At 54.9% G+C, this 11,576-nt stretch overlaps 1 protein-coding gene across 1 annotated transcript in view; it reads right to left on the reverse strand.

The window, feature by feature from the left end:
- Window positions 1-410: 410 nt before the first annotated feature.
- Window positions 411-11,576, reverse strand: part of Wdr66 (WD repeat domain 66) — a 55,540-nt gene continuing 44,374 nt past the window's right edge. The window contains exons 15-19 of the mRNA XM_023720672.1: window positions 9,150-9,264; window positions 8,108-8,271; window positions 5,001-5,091; window positions 4,731-4,884; window positions 411-568 (exon numbers count right to left, since the gene is read on the reverse strand). Of these exons, the coding sequence (XP_023576440.1) occupies window positions 411-568; window positions 4,731-4,884; window positions 5,001-5,091; window positions 8,108-8,271; window positions 9,150-9,264 (682 nt within the window). The remainder of the gene's footprint in view (window positions 569-4,730; window positions 4,885-5,000; window positions 5,092-8,107; window positions 8,272-9,149; window positions 9,265-11,576) is intronic.

Below are 11,576 nucleotides of genomic sequence, written 5' to 3' on the forward strand. Positions count from 1 at the left end.
ACACTTTAAAAGAATGACCTGGGCTGGGCATGAAGCAAATGCCTGGATCTGTAACACTGTGGGAGGCTGAGGCAGGAGGGGCCCCATGAGAACGAGGTCAGCACTGAACTATGTAACGACACTGTCTCAGCCACCCCTGTCCACCATAAAAAAAATGAAAAGGCTGAGGTGGAAATAGACACATGAGGCCCTGGGTTCAAATCCCAGTCTTTAGAAAAAGCCCTGCGCCCACCATCCCAGGAACCTGGCCAAGCTGTGGGACTGCTTGTCCCCTTTGGCAGGGCTGGGGTTACACCTGGGCCGGGCAGGGGCTGGGCAGCCACTCCACCCCTGGAGACCCCCAGCTGCCCCCAGCCCATCCCTGGGGCAGTCAGAGCCCTCAGCTTCCCACACAGCTTCCCAGGGACAGCTCAAGGGACTCTGGCGGTGCTGCAAGAGCTGAGCGTCAGCTGTGTCACGGTGACAGGGACGCAGTGTGGCGTGTCCTCCACACCAGGCACAGCCTCGTGGCGTAGCCGCACACTCTCGGCAGCACCTCCACCCCTCTCACTCACACGCATGACTGTCACTGCTCATCAGGGGCCCATGGAGTCTAAAACTGTCGTGTGGGGGCCGCACCTGGGCCACATCCCCGCCCTTCCCACGTCCCTAGCCTGGTTTCATCATCTTGAAAAAGCAGCTAACGCTCTGCCCTCACACTGCGCAACTTGTTTGGGTTTTTTTGAGACAGGGTCTCACAGAGTTCAGGCTGTCCCCCACTGGAGGCAGTCCTCCTGCCTCAGCCTCTCCAGTGCTGGGATCACAAACCCTCTGCTATTTATGTGTCACTCTTCGATTTACAACTCCCTGTCCCTCTTCTGGTCACCCCAGTCCCCTGATCCTCAGGGGACAGTTCCAAGACCGCTACTGGATACCTGAAACTGCACAACGACAGATAATTCCGATCTCTGCAATCACATATTTTCTTTTCTTCCGTCTTTTTCCTCAGTACTGGGGTCTGCACCCCAGGCTTCGTGCACACTCGCAAGGGCTCTACCCCCAAGCTCCACTCGCTACATGACCCAGGCTCACCCCAAGTTTGCCACCCTCCTGCCTCAGCCTCGCACGCACCAGCGAGTCGCCCTTTCCCTAAGGACCAAGCCCGCCCCTGTGCTGCAGCTGCCCCGTCTGCAGCGCGAGACGCCACAGCAGGAGGAGCACGCTTCATTTGCCGTTCGCCACAGCTTCATGGGCGGAAGGTTCGTTTCTGATCTTAGCAACCTCTGCACCTGACTGTTCTTTCCGGGTTAAACAGAGCGCTTCTGCCTTCTCGGCTGAAGGAGGCGCCTGATGGCTTCTCTCTGCCACATCCGACTGCAGGCCACCATCCCCTACGGGGCCAGGAAGTAAAGGAGTGACATGGACATGGTGCTTCCATGCAGGAGAGCAGGACAGCGCGAGGGACGCTGCTCGGCGACTAACACACAAGCTGTGCCTGCAGTGGGACTCACTGGGCAAAGGGAAGGCCCAGTCAGGTCTCGGGCGGGACGGGAAAGGAAGGAGGATCGCTGCGAGTTCGAGGCCAGCCTGGGCTACACTGCAACCCTCTGTTCCCCCAAAATAAAGTAAAATAAACAAAATAAAATAGGAGAGCAAGATCTGAATGACAAGTCCTACACCTTGTTCCCAAGTCACAGCGGAGAGACTACTGCTTGCCTGCAGCTCTGAACTGTTCATCTTGCCTCTGACCCACCAGGTGGATTCTGGTGGAATCACAAAATCATGGGCGAGAGCCAGGAGGACAGCTTAGCGGCATAAGAGCCTGCCTGGCGGGCACAAGGTCCTGAGCTTGATCCTGGTACAATCAGCAAAGCAAAGCATGATGGAAAATAGCAGTCTGGTGATTGCTCAGACAGACACAGAGTCACACAGCAGCCCCACCTGACGTCCATCCTTAAGAGAAACCCCCTCCACTCACGGAAAGGCTACCCAGGGTGTTCACAGCTGCGGCGCTCGTTAGATACCGAAGTGGAAGTGTTCACCGGCTCAGGGGGGCTAGGGAAGTGCGGCACCTTCTCACTGTTAAATGGAGTATTAGACAGCCATAAAAAGAATAGAGTACTGACTCAAGCTGTACGTGGGCAAACCTGGAAAGTAGCCTGTGGAGCAAATGAAGCCAGACGCAGAAGGAGCTCAGCACACCTGGAGCTCCAGAGCGTGCAGCCGGGCTGCGGGTGGCAGCTGAGACCCAGTTTCTTCAGTGGTTCAAGGAGGCATTCCAGGGTTATGCTGAATGCTTTAGGTGTGAAAGACAGAAATAGTTTTGTCTTGCTCCGTTCTCTCTGCAGGGACTCACTGTTCTCTCTCTCTCTCCCTCCTCTTGTCTCTGTCATTGCTCTGTCTCTATCTCTGTCATCTCTGTCTGTCTGTCTCTCTCTCTCTCTCTCCCTCTCTGCCCCTGTGCCCGGGAAGCCTCCTGGGACACTGGATGGTTTCTCTGGCATTAGGGTACAAAATCCCTCACAATCTGTTACAAAGCGAGACCACAGCTGGAGGCCCCATCAGCACAGAAGCTGCCTGACCCAGCTCAGGCGCTGCCCCTCGGGGGTGCGTGGGGGGCGGGGCGGTGTCACTCGGCTGTGGTCCCCACGCACACACGACTGGGACCCATGTGGGCCGTGAGGATCCGTGTGCCAATCTTCTGGTTTGGTTCTAAGCATAGAAGCACTGCGAGCTCGGTGCCTGAGTTGGACAGAAGTACACACCAGGTCCCCGTACCACGCTGCCCAGCCAGGAGGACAGAGGCGACCAGGCGGCATCTGGGGTAAACAGACTCCCCTTTCCCCTTTAATAACAAACCCCAAGTTTCTTTCCAAGTCAGGAAATGCAGGTCAACCTCATGGGCTTTTGTTCTGTTTTATTTGTGGCGCTGGGGAATCAAACTCCGGCTTGCTCCGCCACTGAGCAGCAGCCGAAGCCCCTCGTATTTTTTATTTTGAAAGATCTCAGGAAACTGCCTCCACGGGACTGAACTTGGGATCCTCCTGCCTTAGCTGCCCAGAGCGCTGGGATCACAGAACTCAAATTTTAATGGCTGAGAAGTGTAGATGTGCGCTGCTTGACTGATCCAAGGAAATTAGTGATTTTAATTTAATTTTTTAAAAATTAATTAGGGCTGGTGAGATGGCTCAGTGGTCTAAAGCACCTACTTACCACAAGCATAGCAAAGCCCAGGGACCACGTTCAATCCCCCAGCACCACATGCCAGCCAGCCCTGCCCCCTGGTGGGCTGAGCTGGCCACACACACACACACACACACAATAAAATTTTTTTTAAAAATTAATTAATTAATTAATTTTAGTACAGGGTCTCACTACAGAAATTAGACTCGTAGTGATCGGCCCAGCCTCAACTGCGGTCTCAGCGCGCCCCGGGGCTGGGGCTGGTGCAGCGTGCCGGGGATCGAACCCCAGCTGCTGTGCTCTGCCTAAGCAGGTGCTTTGACCTGCTGAGCTATTTGGCTGGCCCTTCATTTTAATTTTTGCTGAACTTGGGATCCTCCTGCCTCAGCTGCCCAGAGTGCTGGGATCACAGAACTCAAAACATCTGGCCATAGTTGCCCCTCCCCTGTGTCCTGTGAGACAGTTACTGTGTAATACACTAGTAAAAGCAGGTTTACTGGGTCTAAAGATATCCTCTATATATATATATATATATATATATATTTTTTTTTTTTTTTTTTTTGTTGTTGTTTTGTTTTGTTTTGAGACACAGTCTCACTATGTGGTTTGGGCAGGTCCAAGCTTACCAGGTCACTCAGACTGGCCTCGAACACATAGAGATATACCTGCCTCAGCCTTCCGAGTGCAGGGGTAACAAGCCTGGGCCACCAAACCTGGATTAAACCTGGTGTTTGTCCTTGAGGTTCTCCCTCAGGAGCCAGCCTTGGCACTGTGGGCTCCAAAAGCTCCTTCCTCTGGGTACCGCTTGGAGAATGAGTTGCCCGGAACCCACAGAATCGGCGGTTCTGGGCCGGCCACTGCAGGTCTCCCCCAAATGTCCCCAGTGACAGAGTGGGGACATTAGGTCTCAGAGCTGTGTGCGCCGACGGCATGAGTGTGAGACACTACATTTGTGGAAGCAGCCAGCGAGGCCTTAAAGTTCACGTTCTCTGGCCTCAAAATTCTACTTCTTGGACTCTGAGGCAGGAAAATCATTTGAGAAGCTCGCAAAATCCACACTCCGGAAAAAAAAAAAAATCCACACTCGGAGATGCCCATCCCAGCCGCATCTCTGCCCAGCCACTGTGCTTGGGATGGGTCGTCCAAGTACACAGCTGTGCCAGGTTTAGTGGTGCACACCTGTGACCCCAGCACTCAGGAGGCTGAGGCAGGAGGATCAACGTGAGTTCAAGGCCAGCTTGAACTGCACAGCAAGGCCTTTCCCAGAAACGAAACAGAGACGAAAAGCCACATTCACGTCCTGCTGGCTTGGTCTCACCCAGTGACAGCAGGATCCACGCTCTTCGGCCTGCGGTCTGACCAACATCAACCTGCCCCACAGAAGTCGCCTGCTAGAAACAGCGAATCTTTCCCCTAAGTCTGTCGCTCAAGAGCGCATCTGAAACGCCCAGAACTTTTGCTACTTCCATTTATGCAAGAAAAGTACTAAGTCTCTATGCTGACCTCTAAAGATGACCCCCATCTCAGCACGCCCCGGGGGCAGGGCTGGCCAAGCAGCACCCCCCAACCTCCTCCTACCTTCTCCTCGGATGGGTAGAAGCCAATCGCCCTCATGACAAAGGGGACCTCAGCCAGGCAGATGTGCTCGGACACCTTCCTGGTCTCCATGGTATCGATGCCCTGACTGCGGATCTGCGAGTAGAAGAAATAATCTTCCAGCTCCTGCGAGGGGGGTGAGGAAGGGGCGTGGTCAGCGTGGCCGCTCGGAGCTGAGCAGGAGAGGGCTCTCCCCGGCTGAAGCACGGGTTCCAGCGAGCCTTGGCCCTGGGAACATTTACCCTGCAGAATTTTCCTTCCCTGCCACCGGGCACCATGCCATAGAACGGGGTCAAGTCTTCGCCCCCAAGAGAAACAGCAGCATCCAGGGCGCTGGAACAGAGAGAGAGAGAGATGTGGGCGCCAGGTAGCACTGGGCACCAGTGCTGCGCCAACTGAGACCTCTACCCTCGGGGACAGGCACCCCCGGCCCCTCCATAGTGAAGCCCAGGACAGAAAACTCCATTTCAGGGTGCAGTCTGGTGGCACCGGACACCTGCCTAAGTAAGAGCGAGACAGGCGTGCGCCGGGCAACGTCCGCCACGCTGGGGATCGGGCCTCCCCAGAAGCCTGGGCGGCGCTCATGATCTGAAACCGCATCCTCCCTGAGCCAGCAGCTTGGCCCGAAACTTTAGACACGGACTGGGGCTGAGGCTGGGGTGCGGGGTGGCTGCCGACGCTAATTGCGGCCATAAATACTGGGAGCCCACAGGGCCCTGTGCCAGGCCGATAAAAATAACCCTCTGCTCTCTAACTTGGGGTCACAGTCTCCCAAAATAGGCCCTGGAAAGGTAAGAAAACCTACTTTTATGTGCGGCTTACTGTACCTGGTGGGAATGCTGGTGACGCAAGCTGTTTGTCACAATCCGCCATGGGCTCCGTGCCACTCAGCCCAGGCAGTCCCTGACGGAGCTCCCTCCCCGCCCGGGCACCTGGCAGGGCTGTGTGGAAATGGCTCTGACTCGGACTTGCAGCCTCAGTTTCCTCGCAGTGCCCAGGCTCACGTGGGAGCTTGGGGGCAGCTCCACCCGGGAGCTTGCTTCCTCCGCGCTGTGGGGGGACTCAGAGCTGCGGGTTCGGATCCCAGCACCACACCTGCTCCTCCGTGAACCTCAGAGCAAGTTTCTTTTGGGTTTTTGAGATAGTGGCTCAAAATCTTGAAGCCCAATGCTAGGGACAGCGGCTGAGGGGGCTACGTCCCTATTCCGCCACTTAGCAGCCGGCCACCTCTGACTGTCTGCCTAAGTTAAGTCCCTAACACTTAAGAGTACCAAATGAGGTCACCCACTGCAGAAAAGGGAAGTGGCATTACCATATGCCTCCTGCACCTGGCAACAGATCAGTACTTCCTGGTGGCTGCCTGACCCTCACGAAGCCACGAGCACGTGCCTGGCGCAGGGACCTGCTCGGGAAATGCCCGTGCGACAGTGAGAACACGACACTCGGCAACGACACTTCCATTTGACAGATGAAGGAACTGAGACTCAGCGGCGTTAGGGCCTCACCTGCTGCCACTGCCCGGGAGGTGGCAAAGCCCCAGAGGAATGCAGCGCCCTGCGTTTCTCTCAGCAGGGCGCAGGAGAAGAGGAGGCAGTGACATGGAGGGTCAAAAAGGAATGAGAGACTTAAACACATCAGCTGTGATCCCAGATACTTGAGAGGCTGAGGCAGGAGGATCACAAGTTCGAAGCCTTTCTCTAAAAACCTAAGGAATTTAGGAGCCCTGTCTCAAAATAAAAAGGGCTGGGGTGCAGCTGCATGGTAGAGGGCCCCTGTGTTCCCTCTCCAGTACCACACAAAGAAGAGACAGAGAAAGAATGGATGTCAGACAAGAAGGGGGATGATGCTGGCAAAGATGGGGAGGAGGAGGAGTCCCGGGGGGCCCTGGAGGGTTTGGGGGAAGAAGCACCGTGCCTCTGAGCCTGCGCTGACCAACGTCTTGGAATCCGAGGGCATCTACCATGCCTTCTTCCCCTGCACCGCTGCCACCTGGGAGCCTAGCGGGGAATCTTGTCTCCTTCTTAGGGTTTCTACATTTCTTTCACTTAGTGAAGCACTGAACATACTCAGTCACCAGAACTAGCAATAAAGTGCTAGTTTATAGTGATCCTTTGTCCCCAAACAGATTAAATTGAAATGCTCAGAAGTCTGGGCGCTGGCCGGACCCAGCGACGCCATGGAGAGTAGATGGCGTCCTTTTTTGTAAATCTCTATATTCCAGACCCCACCACAGGTAAGCAGAGGACACAGACAGTAAAGGGACTCCTCTCAGCGTCGCTGGCCCAGGCTGTGGGTACAGTGAGGTGACAGGGGCTCAGATGGGGACAGGATCCTCAACCCTGTCCAGGTGGCCCGGCCTGCGCCTGTCTCCTGGGCGACAGCAGAGGTGGACGTCAGCACTGCCAACCAAATCCCAGCTCTGCTTGCTCAGATCCAGGTAACAAGGAGAAGCTGACAACTGTCATGAGGATGAGCTGTGAGGACAGTGGGGATGGACCAGCAGCCAGGGGCCAGGTGTGCACCACAGAAGGGAAGGGAACCGCCCTCGAGGTCACTGTAGGTCCCAGATGGGGCAGCGTGGGGCGGGCAGGCAGGGAGAGCTGCCCGCATCAGCGAGGAGGAGCTGAGGATCAGGCGAGGAGGCCACCACTGACTCTGTGAGGACGTGAAACTGCGCGGTGCTCCTCCAACACTAACCGCCTGGCCCTGCGGCTTCCTGTCAAAGCCCCTCCCTTTACAGACAAGGAATCTGAGGATCAGAAATGGCTTTTTTTTTTTTTTGAGACAGGTTCTCCCTATGTAGCTCAGACTGGCTTTCAACTCCTGGCAATCCTCCTGCCTCAGCCTCCCAAGTGCTGGAACTTCCAGGGTACGCCACCACACCCTGCTTAGGACCAGCTAAGAAAGCTGCCCCATGTCCTACAGGCAGCACAGAACAGGTCCCTTATTCCAACCCTCCTGAGGCAGCCCGAGAAGCAGGGCAGGCACCGGGGAGGCCCGGAGTGCTGTCGCTGAGACCGCACGCCACCTCTGTACTGATGTGAGCAGACGCCACTGGGGCCCCTGAGGGCCAGGCCCAGTGACCCCAGCATGGGGCCAGGCATGGAGCAGTTCCACCACGTTCTGTGGCTGCATTTCGGATTCCCGCTCCTGCTTTCCCCCAGTACTGAGGATGAAGCAGGGTGCTCCGAACTATCTGACCAGTGCTTTAAAAATGTTTGTTGTTGTCTTATACAAAGTCTTACTAAACTGCCCAGACCAACCCCAACCTGCCAGCCTCCTGCCTCAGCCTCCCCCAGCAGGGCTTCCTGCCTGCTGTTGCTAGGTGAGGACTCACAGCTGAACGCACCTCAGGTTGACTGTCCACTGCATGACCGAGCGGTCATGTCCTCCTGCTGTAAAGACAAAGCGGCCGTCATAGGACAGGGCCAATGCCACTACGCCGCTCGGGTGGCAGACCATGGCACATGTCTTGTGCGGGTTGCCATCCACAGGGAGAATCTGCAGCCCCACCTAGGTGGAAAGAGGGAGTTGGGGTTCAGATGGTCCCAGGCCCAGCCCAGCCCAGCCAAGCTCCACCTCCCAACCCTTCTGCTAGAGGGACCTGGGCGACCAGAGCCACCCGGAGTGAGAACTGCGCCTAAACAGCCAGGTGTCCACATGGATGCTTTCTGCCTTTCTCCAAGTCAGCCACCCGAGGCTTTCTGGAATATTCTCACACGAGAGACTCATTAAACACCCAACGAGCTGGATATGGCAGTGCACCACTGTAATCCCAGCACTTAGGGAGCCTGATGCAGCAGAATCCCAAGTTCAAGCTCAGCTTGAGCAATTTAGTGACTTAGCAAGACCTCTGAAAATAAAAAAGGGTTGGAGACATAGCTCAATGCAAAGGCCCTGGGTTCAATCCCCAGCACCACAAACACAAAGCACAAATATGTGTAACAAATGTATGTGACTTCATAAGGTTTTTGTTTCATTTTTGGCTTGAGACATGAGGTCTCCTTACATAGCCCAGACTGGCCTCAAAACTGACAATTCTGTCTCAGCCTCCCAAGTTTTATAATTTTTTACTTTTTTTTTTTTTTTTTTTTTTTTTTTGAGATGAGGTCTTGCTATATAGTCCAGGGTGGCCTTGAATTCCCTCTGTAGCCCAGGCTTGTTTCTATCTCAAAATGATCCTCCCTCACTGAGGTTTTTTAAGCAGGCAAGAAAAATCCTTTGTTGGGTCCTGCGAAAAAAGGGTCTCAATCTCAATCACGAGTCCCAGCAGCCCGAGGCCTTTTCAGAAACCAACTGACCCACACAGGAGCAATTAGAGCCTCAGTCTTGGGGCTGGACTGCTGTCCCTGCCAGGCCACCCCTGGGGACAGGGTGCAGAGGGCAGCTACCTTGTCTCTGTTAATGAACACCAGGTAGCGCTTCTGCAGCTCTGGGGCCGTTCTCACGGGGAGGACTTGGGCTTGCTCCACGGGAGAGCCGAACGCCGGCCCGAGCAGTGTCTTCCTGGATGGCAGAGGATACAGGGGGCTGCGGTTCCCACCAATCTGAACAGCGGCCCTCGGACTCGGCTCGGCGCTCTCACACAGTTACGCGACCCTCCCTGTCTGTTCCTCCACTAATCCCGTACACGAGAAGCTGGACTTACGGATTTATGTATGTATGTGTGTATTTAGAGACAGGGTCTCACTGTGGAGCCCAGGCTGGCCTCAAACTCATGGCAATTCTCCTGCCTCAGCCTCCTGAGTGCCAGGATCACAGCGCTGCTGTGGTGATGGGGTCGTGTGTGCCATCACCTCTAGCCCATTTTTTATTGTTGATTGTATTTTTAATTTCTCTCTTTTGAGGGCCTATGAAAGAAAAAATGACATGGACTCTCCACACCTGGGTCTGACCTCATGGAAACCCACAGGGGCTGCGTGGCCTCCCTGGCTGGGTAAGGAAGGGCCACCTCCGCCCCGCCTGGCCCAGTGCCTGGCTGTGGAGTGGGGCAGCTGCCGCCCTGTGGGGGGTAACATGACAGGTGACAGATGAGCTGTGCTGGGATGTAGCTCGGGGATGCTGAGAACCAGCGGTCATGCAGGTCAGGAGACAGCAAGAAGTGAGGGAGGGCAGCAGGGGACACAGGACCCAGCCTGAGGTCTCAGCCATCTGTGAGCCACTTGGGAGCTGGAACCCAGCAACCCCCCGCCCCAGGTCTGCATCCAAAAAATGAAACTCAGGTCCCAAAGACACATTCACAGCTTTCACAATCACCACTGAGCAAAAACCACCCAGCTGTCCCTTCACTGAGTAAGAAAAAAGCAAGCCGGGCATGGTGGCACGTGCCTGTAATCCCAGCATCTGGGAGGCTGAGGCAGGAGGATGCTGCAAGTTCCAGCCCAGGCCAACTGGGCTACAAGGGAGACCCTGTCTTAAAAAAAAAAAAAAAAAGAAAGAGGAAAGGAAAGGAAAAGTAAGCGGCAGGTGTGCACCTGCACAAGGCGACGAGGCCGGCTGTGGCGAACAGGGAGCCCAGGCGCGCACCTGGCCTGCTCAGGCCTTGAAAACAGGAAGTAAAGGAGCCGCGCACGAGCAGCCACACACTGGCGAGCCAATTATGTGTGAGGTCCTGTCCAGCTGCAGCCTGGACAGATCACAAGCAGGAAGCACGCGGGCCTCCCAGTGCCGGGGGAGGGAGGTGTGGTGGGCACCGGGTTGACTGAGTTCTCCAGGACGAAGGGGTTGACCCCAGGGCTTCCATGCTAGGCATAGTCCCTGGCCCTTTTTGAATATTTTATTCTGCCTTTTTGAGACAGAGTCTCGCTCTGCAGTTCAGACTGGCCTTGAGCTCCCTTTGTAGCCCAGGCTGGCCTCGACCTTGCAGTGATCCTCCTGCCTCAGCCTCCCAAGCTGTACTGTCATACCCCCAAACTGAGCCACCATACATGGCTGTTTTATTTTTTTCCATTTCTCAAAGTGGCACTAGATGCTCTGTGCTCCGGGGCCCCCAGAAGCCACCCTCCACCTCAACTTCTATCCGTGGACTTAGAAGCTTCGTTTGAAACAGATTTCCCAACAAGTGACCTTTTGGCTTATGCCTTGGTGTCCCTGTTCCTGCTGCACTGCTCCCAGAAGCTGGGGGCTGGGAAGAACTTAACAGAGGGACGCAAATCAGCGTCCCCCCACCCCGCCCCATGCCCTCGCTGCCCTCGGAGCCACAGTCCTTGGTATCTGGGAGCCCAGCGTGGTCAGAGGAAGCGCACGCATCTCGCCTTCACTTGACTGGCCAGCACCACCCCCTTGCCTACGGCCTCTTTCTCTGAAGACCTTTTCATGCTGTTTCAAATATTTCCAAAATACATTTTTAAAATTCTTCTGGATTTCTCATAAAAGCCAACTCCTCCTCACTTAAACTGTGGTTATGAGGCTTTGTATTTCTACAATTTAAAAGATGCTTTGTGCAAGGGATTTTATTTTGGAAGGGCAGGAATGTTCTCGAACCAGATGGAGACCGTGGTTGCATGCTGTGAATGTTCTAGTTGCTGCTGTTATCATTCATTTCGTTTGATTTGATTGATTTGCTTGAGCCAATCATTTTAAACAGCTGGTTTTACATTACATGAATTTTACCCCGATAAATCATCGTCTTAAAAGTTGTATGAGTTTGGTGTGGTGGTGCATGTCTGTAATCCCAGCACTGGGGAGGCTGAGGCAGGAGGATTGTTGAAAATTTGAGACCACCCTGGGCTACAAAGTGAGCTCAAGGCCAGCCTGGGCTGTGTAGGAGACCCTGTCTCAAAAAAATAAAATGCGTCAAAGTTCTAAATCTTCTTACA

The sequence above is a fragment of the Octodon degus genome, unplaced genomic scaffold (genome assembly GCF_000260255.1).
Source record: "Octodon degus isolate 3935 unplaced genomic scaffold, OctDeg1.0 scaffold00076, whole genome shotgun sequence".
Lineage (NCBI taxonomy): Eukaryota > Metazoa > Chordata > Mammalia > Rodentia > Octodontidae > Octodon > Octodon degus.